The 24,025-nt window shown below is 42.9% G+C and overlaps 1 protein-coding gene across 9 annotated transcripts in view; it reads right to left on the reverse strand.

Moving 5' to 3' along the window:
* The window catches only part of FBRSL1 (fibrosin like 1), a 425,112-nt gene that overhangs the window by 103,014 nt on the left and 298,073 nt on the right, over positions 1-24,025 (reverse strand). For all 9 annotated transcript variants that reach the window (XM_075568613.1, XM_075568607.1, XM_075568608.1 and 6 more), the window contains one exon: positions 3,469-3,498. In XM_075568613.1, the coding sequence (XP_075424728.1) occupies positions 3,469-3,498 (30 nt within the window). The remainder of the gene's footprint in view (positions 1-3,468; positions 3,499-24,025) is intronic.

Genomic DNA, 24,025 nt, shown 5'->3' on the forward strand with positions numbered 1-24,025 from the left:
AGTTATCTAGTTACAGGGGCAAGAAGAGCCCTTAGTACTAATTAGGCCATTCAATACCAAAATAATACATTTGCTGCCGATCTCTGTGACAGCGATTGTTTTTTTTTTAAACAAATTCCATAGATATAGGAATTGACAGCAGATCAGGACCACATGGCACAACTAGGCCCCTGTCCATATTGCAAAAGGCTCTTGTAACTTTGATTACCATTCATCTTCCCCAGCTCCAATGCAATGTGGTGATGTGTTTGACATAAACAGCCCAATGACCCAATGGACCATGAATGTCATTACAGCAATTCATTTCATGGTTAAGGGGTTAATATGGATTATGGGTGACCTTCCTCACCACCTGTCTTCTTCCCTGTCCCAATTTCCTGGTGCAGGTCAGGTACTAGTTGAAGGGGGTCGTCCCAGTTCGACCCAGAGGGGCTGCACCCCAGTAAGTTAGGAGGAATAAATCCTTCCCTGTATACCCTGCCTGACACCGCTCAGCCTCTCTGCAGGAAGCTGTTACACTGAGTGTATTTTCCAAGCTGCTCTCCACTTGCTATCCTGAAGCAGGTAAGAGACAATAAGTGGAAGTGTTGATGGTTTATATTACTCTATTATGTTAATGTTCACTAAAGTATGCCATAAGCTCTCTCATTACATGTGTATAAACCAATTCTCGGCGGTGTTATTCCTGAGCTAAATGCTATAACTACATAAATCTTGAATTAATGGAGACTTTATCGTTCCTGAAAATGAAGGGTAATTGCTATCTGTTAATGCTGTTGTTGCTATTAAAGAAAGTATATATTCGATGGTGATGTTTAGAGAGCATGGGGCCAAAGTGGCAAAACATAAGCACAATATATCTGAACTGGGCACATTATGTCGTCTTCACAATTAAGTTAAGTGTCACTTGGCATTTGATATTATTATATGGTGTCACTTGGATCTGTAGTAACTTCTCAGTTGTATTCCCAGGCCCTTAAAGCAAAAATTGGGATAACCAAGGAGCGCTTCTACCTTCTGAGAGACCTCCCAAGTAGAAGAGTGTGAGAACTGCTGTAAAAGGGGTTTGAACTGGTAGCAGGAATAAGCATAGCATCACTAATTATTTAAGGGCATTAAACCCCCAAAATGTTATGCCCACATTCAGTGCTAGACTGGCCAGCAATCGATCACAACTCTCCATCAGACGTCGGCTCGCGAGATGATAAAAACTCATGTACAAAACATGCCGCTTATAAAAAGCTATCTCAACGTGCAGGTGACTACATTTTTCACTATATGGCTTCTTTAACTCATGACTACAATGAAGAATCTCACCAGAATGGAACAAGTTCAATATTTTAACTATTTCTGGTCTAGGAGACTAGGACAGGTTTGTTCACACAACTGGAAGGGGGGGAAAAAAAGTCCCAATAGTACAGCAGTGAATGCGAGGAAATAGAGTAATCACAATATGAAATTCTATTACCTTCTGCTCTGCTCGCGACACTAACTTACCAGTCACACACAATGCAGCCTCCCCTGAAGGTAACCTCCGATCCCAGATTCTGAAAGCTAATCAATGTTGTTCAGATTTCAATTTCTCCACTACAAGGTGAAGTCAAACCTAATCTAGCGGACGCCAGTCTCAGATGTAATGCAGCTGGCTGGGCCTGGCGCTGTAATTTAGACAATCATTAATAGCAGAGCTGTATTATAAAACTACATGTCACTTACAACTTCATCTCAACTCTGACAGGCAGATCTTTTTAAACAGCCTTCAGAGCAATTGCTTTTAGTCTATCCGATTGTGAAGAAAGGTTTTAACCCGTGAGGTACACAGCATGCAGTTTCAAAGTCTGCGGCTTGCAAAGACTTTTTCCAGCATGGCTAAAACCATTTGTGAAACGATGATACCCAGGAAAAAAACAATTATTATGGAGCGGGGTGTGTTTTGTCACGGTCATACTTATCACTTCAATTTAGTGTCACCAATTCCACAAGCAGCGATTTGTACTCAAAAAGGTACGTGAAAGTAGCCATCAAATGCAAACAATTGCCTGGATGATAAAAGGCACCAACACCTGCAAACAAAACCTAATTATCTCAGGGCCCATATACTAAATAGAACAGAAAAAGGTTTGAGCGTTAAAGGGGTGACTTGAGTAATCACACAGAGAACCCGATAGTCAGATGTAATATCTGAAATGCATTTGTATACACACCGATTACATGTTTACCAGCTGATCAGTGAGGAGCACCTGCAGTGACCAGGTTAATCCATTCTTCATTCAGAAACACAGTGAACCCTGGAAGTGCCTGGCATTGCCTCGTTGTAAAAGCACAAAGGAATCCAGTTCCCATTCCTTTTGAGCATTAACATTAGGGTTACTCAGTGGCATAAGAAACATATGTTCCCAGGGTTACAGTCACACATGCCTTACATAGAGGTGTGTATGTAGGACTAGTGGATTTGTGATGTCACATTCTTTTACTGATCCATGCCAGTCAATTGAATGACTGCCAGATCTCATTAAACCCCTTACAAACCTCTAGTCCTCATTAAACCCCCATACAAACCGCCAGTCCTTATTACCACCAGTGTCAAGTGTCACCATTTGAGTAAAGATTTGCTAGGAAATATAAACGAGCACGGACAGTTATCACAGGTTTGTGGTGTAGACATCCCTGTAGTGTTAGTATGTTCATTAGGTCCCATTTGGGCAAGTAATGTCTGGAACATTGCTGACACAATCTGAAAAAGGATTTACAGTCATAAAACAAGATGCAGACTGACGGTGACTTCTACAATGTCACAAATGAAACAATTCTCTCCAGATAACAGAAGTGTGGTTCAACCATGTTAGTATAACTAGGAGAATGCTATGTGACGAGACAATAACGAATGATCAATGCAAACAACATTAAAATGTCCTACAATATGGACCTCTACAGGGGCACTTAAATTACAAGAGGAAAAAGCCATCTGATGATCTCCCTTCCCCAAAGCTCATCAGATAGTCAATAAATATCTACTTATCTAAGAAGAGCGCTGAAAATAGTGTATATATATATATATATATATATATATATATATATACACATATATATACATATATATATATACATACATATATACACACACACACACACTAATTGCCATACAGCTGTGAATGTGCTTCAGCTAATAGTGGAAAGGGGCGAGGGGGGAAGAAATCAGAATTTTAAACAATCCTAAATTATTCCTACTGTTGGCTAATAAAAATCAAGGCTCTGCTTCACACCGTCATTCATGATTTATTCAAGGTGAGCGAGGGAGCCAATGAAATCCAGTTTTTCCACTGGTTCTAGAAGGACTTGACCAACATTATCGAATCTTTTTGGACGTTTATAATACTATTAATCAGTGCACTACATGAAAACTGTAAAAGGCAGGAAAACATCTGTACACAGTATAAATTGGTATTACAAAGAAGGGAATAGTCTTACCTTATCGTCAATATCACTCTCTCTGTCACACTGCAAAGAAAAAAGTGGAGGAAAGAGGGATTATGAAATTGGTCCAATGAGACAAAATTTGAGACATCAATCATTTATCTGCAGTGTGGATTAAACCGTCACTGAATAGAGCATTGCTATAAAATGTGCCCGTGTTCCTTTAATTTGTCCCAGCATTGTGAAATCCCAAACTGAAGACAATTTGTCGCACTTGCTCTTACCACCAGAATGTGGCCACTTAAAGATTCAGCCTCATGCAACAGGACGCCATATCCAAACCCCAAGCATTTAAACCCATTTGCATCCAGCTGCACTGCAACACATTGCAAAGTATTTCAGGTCTAGCTGGAATAAAGGTATTATTTGCCATCACTTGAAGGAGTGATGTGCTGGACATAGATGGATAGACTACATATAGACAGGCACTCGATAGGTAAGTAGATAGATACTCACTGAACTCAAGCACTTCTATATATAAAGTATCCAGAGAACCATCAAACCATATCCTAATGTAACCGCTTGTATAAATAAGTTCAGCATAGCGGAACAAAATGTAGCTTAGCAAATCCTTAATGGAGGAAATCTCTTTGGGCCTCACGTTTACATTGTGTATACTGCATGCTGCAAAGGAGAAACACTGTTATATATACATTCATTTTCCTGTCAAAAGAAAAAAAGAAATAGAAGTGATCCTGTACAGTAGGTCTGTACATAGAGACGCTGTGGTTCTTAGTACTACTGAATGTCACCACACACTAACCACTGGTTTCAGTGCATTGCTGCCTAACCCCAGATAAATCCTGCTGCAGAAAACCCCTCCTGCAGCAGAACCCAGCTTCCTTACTTCTTTGTTTTCCGGTGTTAAATGACACACATAGACCCAGGTCACTTGTGAGAGGAGAGGGAGGTGACAGGAGATGCGCCCGACACCCTTAAGTGACAAAGGAGCAATACCTCCTGTGGCAACAACAAAAACTACAAACAATGAGACGTTTTGGATGAGCAGATTTCAATGGGGTTGTTCGGTTCATTCAGTTACATGTCACCCTCTGCTCTTCTCCCCTCCTTTATCAAACAAGCCATAGTCATACTAGAATTACCAGACTAATGCCTTGTGGTTCGGGGACAGCATGAAACACACTTTAGTAAAAGGGGAATTCTCTCGCTGCAGCTAATAGTGTACCAGATATCCCCTTAACATGCTGCAGTATAAGTTATCACAGTCTATGATCACCACCTACAACATATTCCCTTTATGGAACAGTGCCCCGAAAATATCAGACTTTCACAAATATTTTCATCGATTTAACCCCCCGATCCCTCCATTAAAGTAATCCAAAACCCCTTTAAAAAAAAAAATGCAGGGAAGGGTTGTCTTGCTGGCTCTTATTGGGAATAATAAGTGGGTAGCACAAAATAAACATGGCCGGCTTGGTGAGGGTCTGTGTATAGAAGAGTTCTCTAAAGACAGGGAGCTGTTGGGGGTAGGAGTGCATAGGGATAGTTTGAAACATTATACAGAGCAGCACAAACAGTCTGAAGGGGCTGGGAATTCTGAACATGAACGGTCTCTTTCAAGTTGACCTGGAGGGGTTTCCCAGGGACCTCTTTGGAAAGGGGTCATAGGAAGGGGTGGGAGGGGTAACAGAAAGGGCTGGGGGTGGGAGGTGTAAAGAGGAAGCTTCTTGCTCTTCATCACAGAACAAAAAAAGCTAAAAAACACGGTGCAAGTCACACAACGAGTTTGCACACAGGCTTTGCCCAGAGGAATGTCAACAATTGAGAAAGAGACCCGCACAAAGGAGAAGAAAAAGTCCTCCAGCTCTGCCTCCCACGCAGCTGTTGTCATCGGGACAAAAGCCCTTGTCAAAATACTGAAGTAAAGAAATGTGCAGAATAGCAACTGATGACAGCTCTGGGAGCTCTCACTGAAAGACAAGAGCCTCAATTACCTGGAGTTTCCAAAGGGCCCTGTTAACACTCCCAGAGGAGAAGCTAAACAGTAAACAGCCCAGTGGGCCTCCTTCAGAAAAGCTTGTAAAGGGATTACTTGCTTAGTTGTGCCAATTGCCTTTTAATTCCACCAAGAATGTTTGTAAAGCAGAACCTAATTGCCCCCGCATTTTGTAAACAGAACCCTCCCATGACAGGTTCAAGTTGGGACGCTTCACGCTTGGAACGTGACTGAGGCAACCCAACATTTTTAGCAGGATGTTTGTGATGCATTTCAATGCCTCGGTATGATCGCTCTCTGCTTTCAGGACCGCACAAGTCTGTGCCAGGTGGTATAGATGAAAAATAGAATTTGAGTCCAAAATGTCCTGTCACAGCACAATAATGAACTCCGATGTTGACCAAATGTACACTGCAAAGTGCTAGCATCCATATTGGCCCTGGAGAGGTGTATATTTGCTAAGTTTGGCATTTACTAAAAAGAAAGGTCATTAATACGGTGTACAGAGCTTTCCAAACCTTGCAGGTCTAAATCATGCATATTTAGATTCAATACAAGGATTGGCAATACATATATAAATGCTTTAGACCAGGGATGCTCAACTCCAGACCTCAAGACTCCCCCAACAGGTCAGGTTTTAAGGATATGGCAGCTTCCACCAGCACAGGTGGCTCAATCTTCAACTGAGCCACCTGTGCTAAAGCTGGGATATCCTGAAAACTTGACCAGTTGGGGGAAGTCTTGGGGACTGAAGTTGAGCACCGCTGCATTTGACCAATACTGTAGAGTTGGCATTGCTGATATGAATTTGATCACATTCCGCTGGCTGCACGTAGCTGTTCTGCAATGTTTTACATTGAACCATGTTAATGTGATGAAGGGTGTTCTCATTAACTGCTGCTTTAACAAAGCTGGTGAGATGTTTCTATCCTAGCAATGTACCTGCTGAAAATAAACACACAAACTATTCAGCGCGGAGAAGTATGGCATACCTGCTGTCATTACACAACTATGCACGGATAAAGAACGTCTGTTATTACCATATCATGATTTATCTATTGTTCATGCAGAATTTTCACCTCTAGGTGATGGGTAATGCAGACAACCCTGCTTATTCATATAGAAAATGATACAAGAACAAGCCTGAACATTAGAGGAACTTGAGAACCCTTCTGGATGACTTTAATCTAAGAGAGTTAGGTCTCTCTTCTCCCCATACGTCGCTCAGGAGTAGTGTTTAACCTTTGCTGGACTCCGAACAGTAGAGAGTATCTGGTCCTTGTTTTACAGATCAGAATCTGGGTGTCTGCAGTATAAACACTGAGTGATGTATACTGTAAAGAGCCTCGTACATGCAAGGTATGTGCATGGACTCCACAGGGTTTAAGTTTTAGCTTGGCAGGCCCCACTGCAACACCAAAGCTCGTTCATTAGATGAAAAAAAGGTAATTAGCATCTTTTGTTTCTCATACTCCGTAGCTAGGTACTCCTCCCTTCTTTCCGGATCCGATTCCTCTTGAGCTTGGCGAGGGATTGGAGAGGGGTGGAGTGACGCCCTCAGCCTGGCACAGATTTCATGTCTGCAGGGGCACTAGACGATGATAGGAGAGGAGGGTTTTATCCGGAGCCAAGCTGACAGCAAAACCTGCTAATGGGACTTAAAGCAGCCACAGAGCCGCAGTGCCAGAACTTCCAGCCTCAGCCAAGTCAGGAGGGGACGCTGATTTATTGCAGCAATTTCAGCCCTCTATCCTTTGGAGGGTCCCACAAGCCATTTCTGGATGGCATAGAGCCACTAAGTTCAGATCTAAAGCTGCCTTGCAGTAACACGGAAATGAAACGGGGCTGGAAATTGAATGCCGTCTCAAACTCGCCCCAGGCACGAGGGGGTTCTTCCAGCTCCAGCGGCTTCTTGACAGTTTGATATAAACCGAGTCCGGGCCTCCCTGCGGTCTTCAGCAGAAGGGCTGCAGAGCGCCAGGCTGGAGCTATGAGGAACAGATTGAGCCTTAGGCAGTCCTTCTGGTTTTTTTCCTCTTTGGCTTTAATATTACAAGAGTTGGGCACGAATACTGAACATAAAGGAACGTATTAATACATAGACTTATGAAAATGCAGCATTGAACCTACACAGCACTGTTTTGCAGTAACGGACAGTTCTGTGGCGAGACTGCACCTTGCTTTGAGCATTCCCTAAAGCCTATACAATGGTGGTCATGTACTCTTCACCTCTACTACCTAGTTAGCTGTCCCTATGTTCCAAACAGTCACAGATTACTTCTACACAACCCAACTATTGATTGTGAAATTTTTATGGTTACCCTTTCCAATAACAAGGTCCAGGTACGCCTCTGGGTATAACATAAGAGCTTTTGGGAACAGAGAAGCTATCAGAGGAAGTTAGGAGGAACGCAACAGAGAAACACACTCAGAGTATTAGTGCTGTCAGCCGCGGATGGCCCTGAGCGGCAGAACTCATTTCGAGAGGCAATGAAGCATCTTCTGGTCTGTTTGCAGTGTGCTCTCAGGAGCCCATGTTGTGAAGCAGCAATCAAGAAGTGGATTTTGTGGAGTGCCCACGAGCAGAACATTTTTCGCAGAGAAGCATACTTGGGGTTAGTATCTCTGAGGCACATGAAATCTGGTCTGGCTGCCCTCTGTAAACACAAAATGCAGCACACAAATCTCTAATGTAGTGTTTTTCAACAGGGGTTCCCAGGAACACTTTGGTTCCCCAGGCGTCCCCTAAAGGGTTTCCTGCATCTTTTAGGTCATTTGAAAATTGGAAAAAATACAGAAGAATTTATAATGCATCTGATCTCAGACGCGCTATTAGAGAGGATTGGGGTTCCTTACAATGCATCTGATTTCAGAGGCGCTATTAGAGAGGATTGGGGTTCCTTACAATGTATCTGATTTCAGAGGCGCTATTAGAGAGGATTGGGGTTCCTTACAATGCATCTGATATCAGACGCTATTAGAGTGGGTTGGGGTTCCTTGCAATGCATCTGATCGCAGACGTGCTATAAGAGAGGGTTAGGGTTCCTTGCAATGCATCTGATCTCAGACGCGCTATTAGAGAGGGTTGGGGTTCCTTATAATGCATATGATCTCAGATGCGCTATTAGAGAGGGTGGGGGTTTCACAGCATTCCACAATATAATTCCATGGTTCCTTAACCAAAAAAAGTTTAAAACCACTGCTCTAGCGAGAACCCCTGCAGTTCACTCTTCATTTCCACAATCAGATACTGCAGTCTAATCCCTGTGCAGTGCTCTACACATGATTTCCAAAAGAGACAGTTACTTAGAAAAGTGTGAAACTGTGAAAGCACACTGAACCCAAAGGAGTAAAAGGCGCGTTCGATATTACTTTTCAATGTGAAGCCGCACAGAAAAGGCCGAGGGGGTTCAGAGGCAAGAATCCTGCTCCGGCCCTTCTCTCGCTGGTTTGACTCCAGGAATAGGATGTCTCCCAGATAAGCTTCCTGCTTTTCTTTCCTTCAATGTGAGGCTCCTAAATTAATTAGGACAACCCAGGCCAAGTCATTTCATGTAGGAGCGCATAACAAGGAACTCCCCTGATGATCCGAGCTAATACCTATTAAAAGTGTGAAGAAATAAGGAAGAACGGAGGTCACGCAGGGCAGGGAGGAGAGACAGTGAGAGGAGAAAAACACCAACCCTCATCTCTGAAGATAAAAGCTGCAGGATTTTGTAACAAATTCCAGCCTACTTCAAAAACACCTTTAATAATTCAGTGGCCGTGTTAAAGGGGTGGAAACGGATGCTTTTGCAGTCTACGGCTGTGATCTTCAGATGCAATAACACAGAACGTTACCCAAAACCGAGCTGAGTTTTAAAGAAACAGAACTCCTTTTACTCGATTTTGAAATGCATTTTTTTGGTCAGGCGGACGCCTGGAGATGTAGTCACACGTACAACCAAAACAAAACAAATGCAAGATGTTTAACATTTTTGGTGCCAGAAGTCCGGCAGTACTTGAGTACACGGGACATCTGGATTTGCGACCACGTGACCACTTCAGTCCCGGGCAATGTAAATGGAAGAGGAGGGGAAGCTTCACTAATGCTATGATGGATCCCTCAGCCTGATAAGCATTAATATGATGACTTTATCTGATACAGCAGTAGGATATGTTACTTGGCAGGGCCTGTGCTACACTGGGTACATCATTAGGGCAGGGAAAATATTAATTAAACCACAGTATCTTTAGGTGCAAGTATTTCCCAGTTATTTTTAGAATTGTCCTGTTCCCTTCCTTTTGTGTACAGCACCATTAAAGGGATTATAACCTGCAAAAACCCCTATACTTCTCCGGGACCAATACACAGCTACCAGAATGTGACGTTTGTGACAAATGACGACCTGTCCTCATTATATTGCCAAGAAAGAGATGCCATTATATACACTGCATTTTCAAGGATGTCCTATGAAGGCACCGGGGTATAAAGTGATGTGCCCTAGATCGGGGGGGGGGGGGGGGGGGGGGGGGGGGGGGGAAATCAACTCCAGTCCTCAAGCAGCCCCAACAGGACAAAGATTCCCAGGCTAACCCAGCTTCAGCACAGGTAACTCAATCAAAAGACTGCACCACCTGTGCTGAAGCTGGGATATCATGAAAACCTGACCTGTTGGGGGGGGGGGGGGGGGGGCTTGAGGACTGAAATCGAGCACCCCTGCCTTATATCACTAAGAGTGCAAGTGGGAGAGGTAGGAACTGTGCCAGTACTGTTCCAACAGTACATTGCAGACCTTACCAGCAGAAAAGGGCTTAAGACAATGGCCAAGCTTGTAAGAATGAGAATGTTCTGGTTGCTCTCAGCTCCCCCCTCCGTTCCACAAACCACATTCCCCCTTTTTATGTGCATAATAGAATTTAGGTTAGACTGGGGTTCCTGACAAGCTGTTAACAAGACAGCTTTAGAGATGTGTGTGGTTCTCGGGGACACAAGCTTTGCTGCTTCTTTCCTCTTAAAGAGTTCATGACATGACAAGCAGCAGAGAGAGAGTGAGAGAGATGCAGAGAGCTAAAACCTGCACTCCAATTCCTATTTGTATCTTGTGGGGAAACAGTTCAGGTGGAAATAATACTTACATTACGGACGTAAATGGCAGTATTCGAAAGAACCTTTAGTTATGTCTGACAGGTACAATCAGCTAGGAGTAGTGTTAACACTTGGCTTCTGTTCACACGGAGACATTCATGACTCCAGAACATTCATCCAGTCTACATTATAAATGGCGTTGGAAGATAGAAAAATCCGAGCAGGCTTCTGCTGCTGCTTCTCCCAATATTGTGCTGGTTCCACTGAAAGCATTGGATTCGCACATTAACTGTCCCAAGAACGATACCTGGGCTGGTGGGACATCTCAATGTTGTAAGAAGCTGTGTGACGGAGTGGGGAACACAGACCATGCACAGCGTGCCAAGCTCCAAAACCAGCTGAGACTCTTTGGAATAGGAGTCTTTGGTCATCAATACTTCAAGCTACTTTGCACTACCTGTATCAGGATGTGACTATATGAAGCAAAAGTACATCTAAGGGTAAGGATTCATTAAAGCCCTTTTAAGAACAGGTAAATGACCGTCGGTTTCCTTTCAGCGATCATTCTTGATGTAGGCCTGCACGTACCAGCTACATAATTACAGCTACTTGTAATGATTACCTCAAGTGACCTCTAAACTGACTGTTCTTTTGGACCCTCATCACATGACCCTTCGAGTTCAGTCCTCATCGATTTGAAATCTTTATTAGAAAGCACACATGGGACTTCCTTCTACTGTGAATGTAATCCATATTCCGGGTTTAATCTGCTAAATTACATACATTTGTCCCCCCAAAAGGTAGAGGGAGGGGTGTGTGTGTGTGTGTGTGTGTGTGTGTGTGTGTGTGTGTGTGTGTGCGCGTGTGAATCAATATCCCTTAACCGCTCGGACAGTTAATGAAAAATTGCAACAATTACAGAACATAAATCTGTGTTTTCAATTTCCCGTGAGTACGATTTCAGAGCCAATAGACTGCTTCTCAATGCAAAAAAAAAACACAAAAAAAAGGAAGGAAAAGCTGCCTAGCAACCACAATTATGATGATACTTTCATGTCAAATGAATTATATTATGGAAAATAAATCTTTCTAAGATGCACAAGACGGTTATCTGGCTCCAGTCAGACATTCGCATTACTGGTTTTATATGTTGTACTCTACTTGATTAATATAGGTAATCAAATTATATTGCCTTACTCTGTGCTCTCACATTCAAGGCTATAATGTTTTCAATGACAAAGTTCATAGAGTTGCATAAAAAAAAAAAATGTACCTCGTGCCATATCAGCTCTTTATTGCAGTAGTAAAACACCCTTTTCAATTTAGTAATAAGTAATATAAAACGGAGTACACTGATTGGCAGGGTCGGTTCCATTAAGTGGCGGTGCACCGGCTGCAAGGCTAAACTTCAAAGAGAATACGCCAAGTAGCTACGGAGAGACGGCATAGGGCACCCAACGAAGCCCTGATTCCGTGCAGATTACTGCAGTATATCTCATTGTAATTATCCTCGGATTTCTATGGAGTCTTCACAATTAGACCTGGCAGGGAAGGAGACATGAATGTTTCATTATGCTTCACTCCTCATTGGTATGTCAGGCGGGTAAGGAGGTGGCGGAACAATGCATCTTACTGCAACAATGCCCATAACAGCCTGTCAAATCGTTCAAATATTCCTCCCCGTGGCGTCTGCGCCGAATCCGACGCAAGATTCTCGCCGCGGAGAAAGCTCGGACCTGGTGGTGACGCACAAAATCACAGCAAGAGCAGCAAAATCTGATGCATCTATGATGATGTAATGTGGAATACATTGGGTAATGGGGGAAAAATGCATTGCTAATCTCTGCTGGAACAGACAAACCCTGCACAGAAACCTCAAGGATGTCTTCTGTCTACCCCATTTTGTATCTAAAGCCCTCTCCCACCCCAAAATCTTTCTCACTCACTGCCCCACGTCTCTGGAATGCCCTTCCCCTCAATATACAACTAGCACCCTCTCTATCCACCTTTAGGACCTTTCTTAAAACACACCTCTGTAACGAAGCATATGGCCGCAGGCATGGTCAGCGCTTAGCCGCGCTCAAGCTTGTCAGTGAGCAGGCGTGCGGAGGTGTGACAGACAAAATTAAGTTTCAGCGCTGAGGGGAGCGTGAGCTTGTCATGTGAGCGTTTCGTCCAATGAGGGCGAACCAGCTCCGTGACGTCACTGGCCCGCCCATAGACACACCCCCGGACGGTGCGTGTAGTAAGGCCAGGAAAAGCACCCGCTTTCCCTCAGCCTTCGCGCGTCTCCGCAAGGCTGCAGTCTCTATGGACTCAGCCTTAGGGTAGCTCTGTGTCTGATACTATACATCTCAGATGCACTGACCATGGCCTCTTGCAGACTCGCTTACCAGGACACCCTCGTATTGTCTCTGCAAATTGCCATTACTTACCACTTAGATTGTAAGCTCTTCGGGGCAGGGACACCTTTTCCTAAAGCGCTTTTTCTCACTATGTGTTATAATATTATACCACGAGTATTACTGCTGTGAAGCGCTATGTACACGGATCGCAATATATAAATAAAGAGATACATACACACAAACGCAAACCGAGTCAGGGATTGTTTTAAATATATATATATATATATATGTATATATGTATATATATATATATATATATATATATATATATATATATATATATATGTGTGTGTGTGTGTGTGTATATATATATATATATATATATATATATATATATATATATATATATATATATATATATAAAACATACCTGCTCCCAAAACATATATGAGGAGCTTTAATGTTCAATTAAAAGAATCACAAAAATCCAGCATTAGCCAGGATAAAGAGAGAACCAACATGCTACAAAATGTCAAAATCACCCGAATACCAGAGTTAATATTAACAACAAACGGCACTGGTCAGAGACGGTGACGAGCAAGCAACAGAGATATACAACGTGTCAGCAGTTACGGACTCTTTCAGCCCAGCTATTCTGCTCATCTTCTCCACCTGATACACCCGAGACCCTTAGACTTATTTGATCTTAGGCTTTTCTTGCTTATCCAGGATATTTAAAGCATTTTCAAATGTGCTTATTGTATTTGTCAATATTACCTTACAGCCTCTGTGGACTTGGAAGCTGCTGACAGTATCCACTACCCCTTAAAACAGCAATACCGCCTGCTTCTTTTTAAAAGCTGGACTGTAGTTTTTTGACCCCTTCCCACACAGGTTCACGGGACACTTACAGTTTTCGTTGGTGTTAAAGCTCATTTTTCGGGAAATCAACAATGGCTGCAAAACTCACCCGACCCGTAGGAAGCTTTAATAGATCACACGTTGCAGCTTCCTACTGGAAGACGGTGAGCGCCATCTTTGAAATCCAGGAAGTAAACAGGCAAATAAAACTGAAAATATAGTTCTCGGGAACAGGAGGGTCCATAAAGCTAGAAATAACCTGGTTCAGCTCTGGACTATCCCACTTTGCCTTAATTTAACAGGAGGAAATCACACTCCAACGAGAAAATTAATGTGCTGCAATATATTATAATAATCAACTCGTCCAAGCTTCTTCTTTTGCAAACGTCAAGCCGTCCGACATGAGTGACCTTCACTTCACTCCCATAGCTCTACCAAGCAGCCATGGAGAGAAACCCTCGCTGCAGGGCAACAAATGATCTTATTGGATAGTGAAGTGGTTCAAAATGAATACCGCAGGTGTGGCTGGACTGCAGACAAGGGGGCTTTTGGAGGATGTGAGAATTTGCTTTGTACAAAAAGAAAAAAATTCCTTTTCTACTTGCTCCTTTCAACAAGTCTATTCTGTTTCGGTATCCGCCTCAAAAAAAAGCAAAAACAGACAAAAAATAGCCCTTACCGACAGTTCCCATTTCCATTCTGTGTTGAAAGCAGGATTTAGGCTGACACTTGGAAACAAAGCTGAAAGGCTAGTTCCATAGGGCAGAGATATGTCTATTACTGGATAAGAGACTAAGAAGATAGTGAGATAACATGGCTATGTGCAGCAAAATCTATAGAAACGCAGGTTAATGGGCATAAATCCTAGCAAAAACACATTATACTTATCCTACGGAGATCGATAAACTGATCACTCTCTGTGCCGCGGCAAAAGAAGAAAAATGTTCTGCAAAACGCTTTGGGCAAAGTCAATACATAAGCATTCTATCACTATCCATAATTCCACAGGACCTTTCACGCTCGGTTCACTCTTACCAACACATACTTGAAATTATTTTTCGAAAGATGCAACCAACTCTCACGTCAGATTCAAAGCAACGTTTCTTTAAAAGGATCCTTCCTTCCATCTATATTGCAATTACTGATATCATTTGTATAAACAAACTGAGAGAGCGCGCAGTAAAAATAATGGCATAGAACTACGGGCCACAGTTAAGATAAACACACAACCGCCCCCACATCCATTCATACAAATTCTAGGGAGAACGTGGTTCCTGAAGGTCAGCTGGTACGTGGCAACAGTTACTCCCACTTTATAAATAACCAACTAACAGCATTTATTCTTCAGCACACTAAACAGAGGAACCTCGAGTGGAGAAGATGTGGGGGAAGAGAATACTAGAGGGGGATTACAAAATAGCATTTATTTGCATAATGGAAACGTCAGTATTGGTTTTCCCTGCACTGTAAAGTACGGCATTAGTACTATTTAAACTCTGAAGACAACACTTGAATATTGTGCAAATCATTATTACCGGAGAATCTCAAAGGACTCGCCACAGATTTTAATTTGATTCCCTAAACCAGAGGTGCTTAACTCCAGTCCCCAAGGACCTCCAACAGGTCAGGTTTAAAGGATATCCCAGCTTCAGCACAGGTGGCTCAATCCGTGGCACAGTCAAAGACTGAGCGACTGATTGAGCCACCTGTGCTGAAGCAGGGATAGCCTGAAAACCTGACCTGTTGGTGGCCCTTGAGGACTGGAGTTGAGCACCCCTTCCCTAAAGCATTAAAACAACAAACACGATTCAAGGTGTTGCAAGGTGTGGCGAGGGGTATAGTCAAACGTATTCTTGAACCGACTTTGAAGACATCCTCCCTGCGACTAGGAATCCGGGTACATAAGATATGCTTGAACAATACGGGGTGCGTATGGACTACAAGCCATACATAAGCACCCAGGAACCGACAATTACTGAAAAGAATCCAACACAATGAAGCCACAACAAAGCAAAACCTTCTAATTAGGGTGAAACGTGGAACAAAGACGCTTCCTTAATAAGTGTTATTAGGTGGGCTGTACTTTTTTTCATGATGATGTGAGGGCACGGAGACAGGTCCCATTGTTGGCGAGAAGAGATGTGCCAGTTGCTTTTCCGTTGTTTGTTTGCGGTTCTGTGATCTCCGGGGTTTTCCTCGGGGCTTCAGGAACATAATGAACTCTCTCCCAGGGAGTTCAGGCGTAGTATTAATGAGAATGTGCGTGTGCACCTGATGAAATCGGAACAATATTGTGTGTGGTAGAGAGGAGAGCCACGTTCCCTCGGGAGGTGCCACTGTTGTTGCAGGTAAAAGCAGATATGTCGAGCTTTGTTGAACTGGAATAGGTCTGTAATCATTGGAAAAAGGTCTTGCTCATCCCAAGGTATGTATGGGTGGTACTCATTCTAGTCTCATTCGTTGTCTAAATTATTCTACGAGTCGCCACTATGCTACTCATGATTTTACTCCAAACTGCCCATTAACTAAATTAATTTAAAAGGAATTTCTATTTGTTCAAGGAACTCAAAAATATCAAACAATATTTTAATCCCTTTAGAAGTGTAGAGGCACGCCAAACAACTAAAGATAATGCATTGTATGCGCTCCTGCCACTCGGGCCATTAAAGGGTGGGTGGGGGTTTTGGACCCATGATAGATTACTCCTAGGGCCCCTTCAATAACTTCTAAGGTCTTACAGTTGTCACAAAACCATAGATACAGCCCAAAAATATCACACAGTATAAGCAGTGCAAATATAAATATGCACAACCTTTCACAGGAGAAACAACAATACATTATCCCAGGGGTGGCCACCTCCAGTCCTCAAGGGCCACCAATAGGTCAAGTTTTCAGGATATCCCTGCTTCAGCACAGGTTGTCAGGTCGTTGACTGAGCCACTGATTGAGTCACCTGTGCTAAAGCAGGGATAGAGCAAAAACCGAAGAAATTGCGACGCACCACCAAAAAGAAGAAGGATGGCGACTTGAGTACAAAAAACGCTTTAATGGATCCGTGGCAAGTAGACCGACATGTTTCGCGCTTAGTGCGCTTTCTCGAGGTCCCCAAGGGACCCAAGCGCACTAAGCGCGAAACATGTCAGTCTACTTGCCACGGATCCATTAAAGCGGTTTTTGAACTCAAGTCGCCATCCTCCTTTTTGGTGGTGCTCTATTTCACTTCCGCAGACGGCACGCCGGAGGACAACGATCAGGCCCAGAATTCAAGAAGTCATAAGGTACATCTGCCTTTGTGTAGCTATAGTCATTTACCTTATTGGAGAAGACATATGGATGTCTAGGGGAGTGTTTTCCAAGTGTACCAAGGATACAGAAGATTAGTGTATGCCATTCGTTTTCCTGGATGCTGCGCGCTCTGATGTGAGTGAGGCCAGGTAGGCGTTATCTTGTTACTCATTACTGGTTACCCCCGCATATATATGCCAAATAAATATCTATGGGCCTGATCCCATCCACATATCTCATAAGAAGTTATCTTAAAACTTTAATGGAGAGCTCTATAGTCTCTTATTGCTGGAATATTTTTGAGCCCCAGATTCCACTGAACTTTCTATCTCTGAAGCAGGGATATCATTAAAACCTGACCTGTTGGCTTGTTAACAAAATGTGGAACACAGCTTCGCTGGAAAAGATCACAGCCTATTTGGGAGGCACCATGCCCAGATAAAAACAAAAAGATAACTATGTGACGAATGGTATACACGCTGAGCAAATGATATCGGTGACCACCAGGTTCTGAAACCCTACAAACGCCTATTACGCCAAAGACTATGCTGTAGTGGATATCACGGCGCACATGCATACGCGTGACATGTTTTCCTTTGACCCTACGTCTGTATTAAACAACATACAATGTGTACCGATATGTATGTAATGAGGAATATTGCCTTCAACCAATTAAAACAAAAAGTTATCAAAAAAAAAAAAACCCTGACCTGTTGGTGGCCGTTGAGGACTGGAGTTGGCCACCCCTGCATTAGCCGACTGCACAGTACAACTCGCTCAAGAATGTCTGCATAAAAGGAGCAAACCCAAGGAACCCATTCAGGGAAAGGTAAGCTTTTTGTGCTCCCCAATCTTACTTTGTACTGTAAAGACAGGAACGGCTACAGTGGTAAAAAAAAAAAACCACAACGGTACTTCACACACACACACACAAAAAAAACACACAATTGCGTCTTTCTGTGGGCGATAGCACAATCCTGACTTCATCAAATCTTCCATTCAGCTGAAACACACGCCTGCACCCATTTACATGCGCAGATGGATTGCAAAGTATTGTATGCTACGCACACATCTATGATTAAAAAAAAAATGACCCAGCATTGTCATTAATGCACAAGTAAGATCATAAAGGAATACATTATCAGGTCCTGCTGAATTAATGTTTAACTGTAATAGAGTCAAAATTGAATGAGGCAATTAATCAGAAAAAGGAGAGGGGGAGGGGGAAGGAGCTGCCTTTGATTTGATCCCATTTTGCTGAGCATGGTGACCTTGGCGAGATGTCTGACAGTCACACAGGTGCTGCGGTGGGGAGGGAGACATTTATCAGTTTGGATGCGAGGGGTTCTTGCTGGGAGTCAAACAGACACTCCGCTTTTAAAGGTACAGTCCTACTGAATTTTAAAAAAGTGTCGCTCGTTTCTTTTACTTTTACATCCTGATCACAAACTTCATTGTAAAACTCTCTGGGTAACTTTGTTTTTTACACAAGAATTTATATAACAGCCTTTTTCAATGAGGTGTGAAAAATGGCATCACGGGAACATATATACATAGCTATATATACATGCACACCCTATGTATATACAATTCATTGGTTATGTTGCACTATTCTATAATTTACAGTTTGAATAGAGTCCAACGTAACAATTTTTACAGTAAGCTTATTTTGACCCTGACTAACATGTTTAAAATCTAGAAGCAGAAATGAGTGCGCTTTACCAACCTCGCCCCGAGCGAATGACGGGTTCTGAGAGTGAAACCGGTGTCCGTTATAGCAGAGAACAAACAGATCAGGTGGCTTCATGAGAAAGAAAGCAGAGGTTACAGTAAGAGATCAGAAGGGTTAAGGAAGGAAAGATGCAGAGAAAAGGCTTGAGGTTACAAGATGCTTCTCGTCTCGCTCACAGTCATTTCGGGTTAACAATCAGCTACGCACACGCAGAACGCTGACGTGAGCGGGGTGTATATTTCCCAACTGTGTTCACAAACCGCCGCAATAACTTTTAATTGTTGCCACCTCGGGTTGCAATTACAAGAACGCATCATGATTTCCATTTGCAGATACTTGAAGTGTTTCTCAGCCTTTTCAACCTTTCAAGGGCACCTGAAATCCTGGCGCATACTGTGTGCGTAAAAGGTGAGAAAGTTGGGCACACACCGCCGAACAACTCATGGACCTGACCCCTTTACTAGAGGAGCCGGCAGCTCATTATGGCGAGAGCCCTGGCGGTAATGACGGGATTAATGCATCATTTCTCCCCTGGGGAGAAATCTATTGTTTTCCAATAATAAATAATGCATTTCGGATTGGTAACAAAGCGGGTTCATGGCCGGAAATGTACAGTGAAATACACCATTATTTTTATCATGAACTGTACGCATTTTCTAGGGTGGGATATCACTAAACATGAAGTGCAGCTTTAGCAGCAGAGAGAGAGAGATTTGGAACAAAAGGAGAGAAAGAAAAACAGGAAACAGTGGAAGAGATTCTAATTCAGACACACGTAAGCACACTGATAAAATCAACAACGCAATTAAGCTGCAACAAAAACAAAACAGTTTCTCCTCTTTCTAAGAACCTGAATGCTAATTACAGTGCTTCACAGCACAGATAACGAGATGGCTTTACAGCCTGGCACTTCTGTAACAAAGACATGAAAAATTCATGGAGCAGGAAAAGCCGCTTTGCTGATCCCTCATCCCGGGCAGGTCCTCCGGAAGGTTACACCACAAATATTGCCGCTCAAACAACACTAGTCAAGTGCCCTTAGTGTAATGTAAGGTGTAAAGGTCCTGTGTGACAATCAACAATATCTTAAGAGAATGGACAACCCTCCGTGCTATGAAGCTCACCTTCGGAGCAGACCTGCTTATCTGGTTCAAAAATACATACATACATAGACACATAGTTATATACATATACAATAACGTGTGAATGTGAAATAATATATGTTGCACAAGTCTAGTGTCCCATATATCCCATGTGTTTGGCAAATCACAGACTTTCAGGTGCAAGGGGCCAATTCTACATCAGACGCAGGGGCCCTGTAGGCTGTTCTCAGATGCAATTCCCTATTGAAAAACAACGGGGAATTTGGTCCGAAAACGGTTCGATCACTCGCTTTGTCTGATAAAGAATAAGACCCTCAGTCTGAAATGTATTACACAGATCCCACGTCTTGAAACAAATGTATTATTTCCTGGAACAACATATTATAAATAAATACAATACAAATAAACAAATGCTGGCAGCGGGTAGTGTGAATGCGTTAGCGTTAATGATGCCGATGCTTCAAATACAGGCAGAGTGAGACCTGGAGAGAATGTAAGAGACATGCCGACTGTCACCTACCTCCGACATAACTTCCTATGGGTGCCACCCTCTTGTGGCCATGGAGAGGAGGGTCTCAGGATGCCCAGAGTTACCAAGTGCAGACGACCTTTCAGTCAGCACCCACGGTGAAGTGTGAATGTCAGAAATGAGACACTTCTGCAGGGTAGAGTCCTTGGCCTCAGAGTTCTATATGGTTTGACCCACTTCCTCACAAACAGATTCATTTCTGCCCTCCTGAATCACTTTCAGTCTGACTCGTGTGGTTCTGCTGTGACCGGATGATATTAACATCTTCGGGGCTGAATGGGAACCACAAAGCATTGCTCTGTGCATGCTAGATGTAATCCACAGCAGGTTCTCCTAGCTCTGAGGGGGTTAGTTATTCTACTTTCAAGAAAAGATTTTCTATAGTTAGTAGTCCTCCCACCCCCCTCCAAAAAAAAACAATTTAGGTGCCAAGCGTGAAGCTGAGCAAGTGTTTAATTTATTGTCTTATACCTGAGCACAAAAGACCATACACAGAATTCTGCATCCCAAGAAATGGCTTCTACAAAGTATCATTACCCATACAGCACTTCTCCGACATAATATTCCATCCAAGGCAATTTCCTACCTTCAGGTGAAGGAACATAATATGGATCCTTCACTTCATTTCCCAGATAATTGTTTATTTTATGTATAGGAGAAAAAAAAATACTCATGCATACGGTCCTCATAACTAGGAGACAGAAAACAAGCATGAGGACCTTTGATATGTCTGGTTAACATTCGTCAGCAGATCCTTATAAACTAATCCCATTCTGTGCTCAGTACATATGGGTCCCATCTTTTACACCTAACCCTTTAAAAGCCATACTAAGAGCATGCTATTAGACAATAAAGACACCCAGTTCCTTTCTGGTTGCATTTGGAGTACGGTTTTGGAGGAAGCCGTATCGGAGAGAGATTTCCATCTTAGCAGTGGGAAGCCGCCTTCTCTGTAATGATCTAACTCAAGGGTAAGTGAAGGTGGGCTTGAAGAATCTGTAATAGAGGTCCCAAATTAAAACCGACTGAGAATAAGACTGATTTGAAATCAGGAAATCGTTAGCGTGGTTGGAAACGAACTCTCAGAGAGCATAATGGGAATCCATCAGAGAATACTGATGCAGTTATGTACCTTTCTTTGGGAATTGCTATTTACTTAGCTAGAGGGGAGCCGAGCAGAATAGATGATTGCATTTTATTAGTTTCATTAACCCTTTACGGCCAGAGTAGCATGCAACACAGTGCAAAGCAATACGCTGTTGCCCACACAAGCCGAGAAGATGTTCAGAAGTCTGCAGGCTGTAACCGTGAGCTCTCCTCGTTGCCTTCCATGAGATTTAGCAGTTGGCCTTTATACTGTGACCTTGGGGACTGCAGACAAGGTGAGAGTCTGGCCCTCTCTGATGAGATCACAGGTTCGTACCTTGATAGAGAGGTTCCTTTGGTTTCCAAGGCCATTATGAAGCAACCTTCATTCTACGTTCATTTCCACAATCAATACAGTTGACCTTTCAAACGCCAAAAAAAAAAAAAAAATTCTAAACAAAAATGCAGACTGCGGGGAGGGATAATTTGTATAATGGCGGTTTTATAGAAGAAACGCACAGGAGGAATCCAAGCGTGGCAGAGTAACACAATGCAGTTTAAATGCCCTAGAATGTTTAAATGACTGCGGTTTGAATGAGGTTTCATAGGAAGCTGCCAGTGATGTTGCAAGAAGCAGCTCTCAGCTTTTACTTTAAATGCCGATACATAAAAGATTCCCTTTTTACAGGTTTACTTAAAACATTTTTGCTGGATTAGTGCAGCAAATAACCAATCCTTCTCCTCTATTACATGCTGCTTGGTTTGACAAATCGCAATCTGCACTCTATGTTCCCCTGTCTCATCATTGTGACTTTGTGCCTCTTTTCCCCCGTTGTGGCTCTAACACGATTTACAGGTGCTACGTTTCAACAGCATTTCCTCCTATCCAGTGCCTTGTAATCAGCCTGTAACGGGTCTCTGGAGAAACTCCCCAGAGCACAGTAACGGAGCAGGATATTAAGCAAGGATAAAAAGAATTGAAAAAGTTCTCGTTGGAATTTATGATTCTCCATAAAGGGCCTCGGGGAGATGCATAGACAAGGTGAAAAGGGAAGTCTGAGCAGGCTTCAGAGAGGACATTTCAAATGTTCACTAAGGGAAAACTGCCGACCAAATGGCTTTGAGCTAAACTAGATTTCATAATATACTATTTTATTTTTTTTCTGCAGAGGACATCAGGTGCTTCAAAGAGTTTGTTTCAGGAACTTTGGGATTTACACATGAACTTTGGGATTACAAAATATGAATTTATATATTGTATTCCTTCCAAGGGTCACCGGTACATATTCAGTGTGATTGAGGGGCTGCTCTTGAACCTCGAGCAAGATGCATTTAAACCGCAAATGGGAAGAATGTATGGTCTACACTACTCAAGAGGCAGAATGGGGCATCTATGTGGGTTTCAAGACCAGTTTCTTATATCCCCAAAAAAGGAGTTGGGAGCAAACTCCTCCTCTTCGTGTCTCCTCACCAACTCAGAATTTGGCAGAGGGAGAAGGAGAGAGTCACGTGATTGTCTGAGCTATATCTAAGTTGACAGGAAAAGGTTAAAATAATGGAGGAGTCCTGGTATGGATAATAATATTGACAAACATACACAACATCAATTCCCATCGAGATGTTGAGGAAACACAAAATAAAAGCACGCTAATACGCAGCTAAAATAATCAAATGAATATGAATAATTTGATGTGTGTGATGGACCAGACACAGAACAGAGTTCAAAAGGGTATATTACCATCCAACACCCCCAACAAATTGCACTGGTAACATATCATTCTGAACTTTAATTGTTTGTATGTGCTGTTTTTGTCCCATTTTGGGCATCAGATACACGTTTAGACTCGGCATCCAAGTTCCCCTTCATGCAGCACACAAAGGCATAATGACGGCCTGCCAAATACCAAAGACATTAAGGAGATCGTGATTCGGCCAAACTCACAATGCAGAACTTGGGTACTGCTCTCCCACGGTACTGGCAAAAGCTTTAAACAGAAGGCTGTCTGTCCCATGTGTTGGTTGATAGGTGGTAGAGATAAAGATCTCTTGGATGCTAAATTGGTTAGTTCGCCTGCTGTGCAACCGCCTTTAGGAAATGTCCGACATCTATTAGTTTGGGGGAGTTTTTTCACCCCGCTTCTGTCTGCATCCACAGATGAACATTCCAGTAACCAAGACAGCCCTCGTGGATCCAGTAACTGGAAGGAACAAGCAAACCCCCGGCTATCATGCCAGGTTCCTGTGCCATCACATTGCAAGATGCGTGGTTTCAAAGCTGTAATGCCTCACTGGAGCCCAGACCAGTAACACATGGTAATTACCATTTGTTTCACCTCTTTTCATTTAATTACACGTCAGGGATGGCACGTGGACGGTAGCCAAATACACTTGTTTTCCTGCAGTCATGAAAAACACCTATATATAAAAACGAAGGCCTCTAACAAACTCATTTGCCACCTGGAAATCCATCAGCTGGAGAGAAGTGAGAGCAATGAATTATAGACACTCTGCTTGCTAACCTGTGTATAACGCAGCTTAGAATAGCTCTCAAAGCTCAACAGTTCACCAATGTGTGTAGCCTTCCC

This window comes from Ascaphus truei, chromosome 13, assembly GCF_040206685.1.
Source record: "Ascaphus truei isolate aAscTru1 chromosome 13, aAscTru1.hap1, whole genome shotgun sequence".
Lineage (NCBI taxonomy): Eukaryota > Metazoa > Chordata > Amphibia > Anura > Ascaphidae > Ascaphus > Ascaphus truei.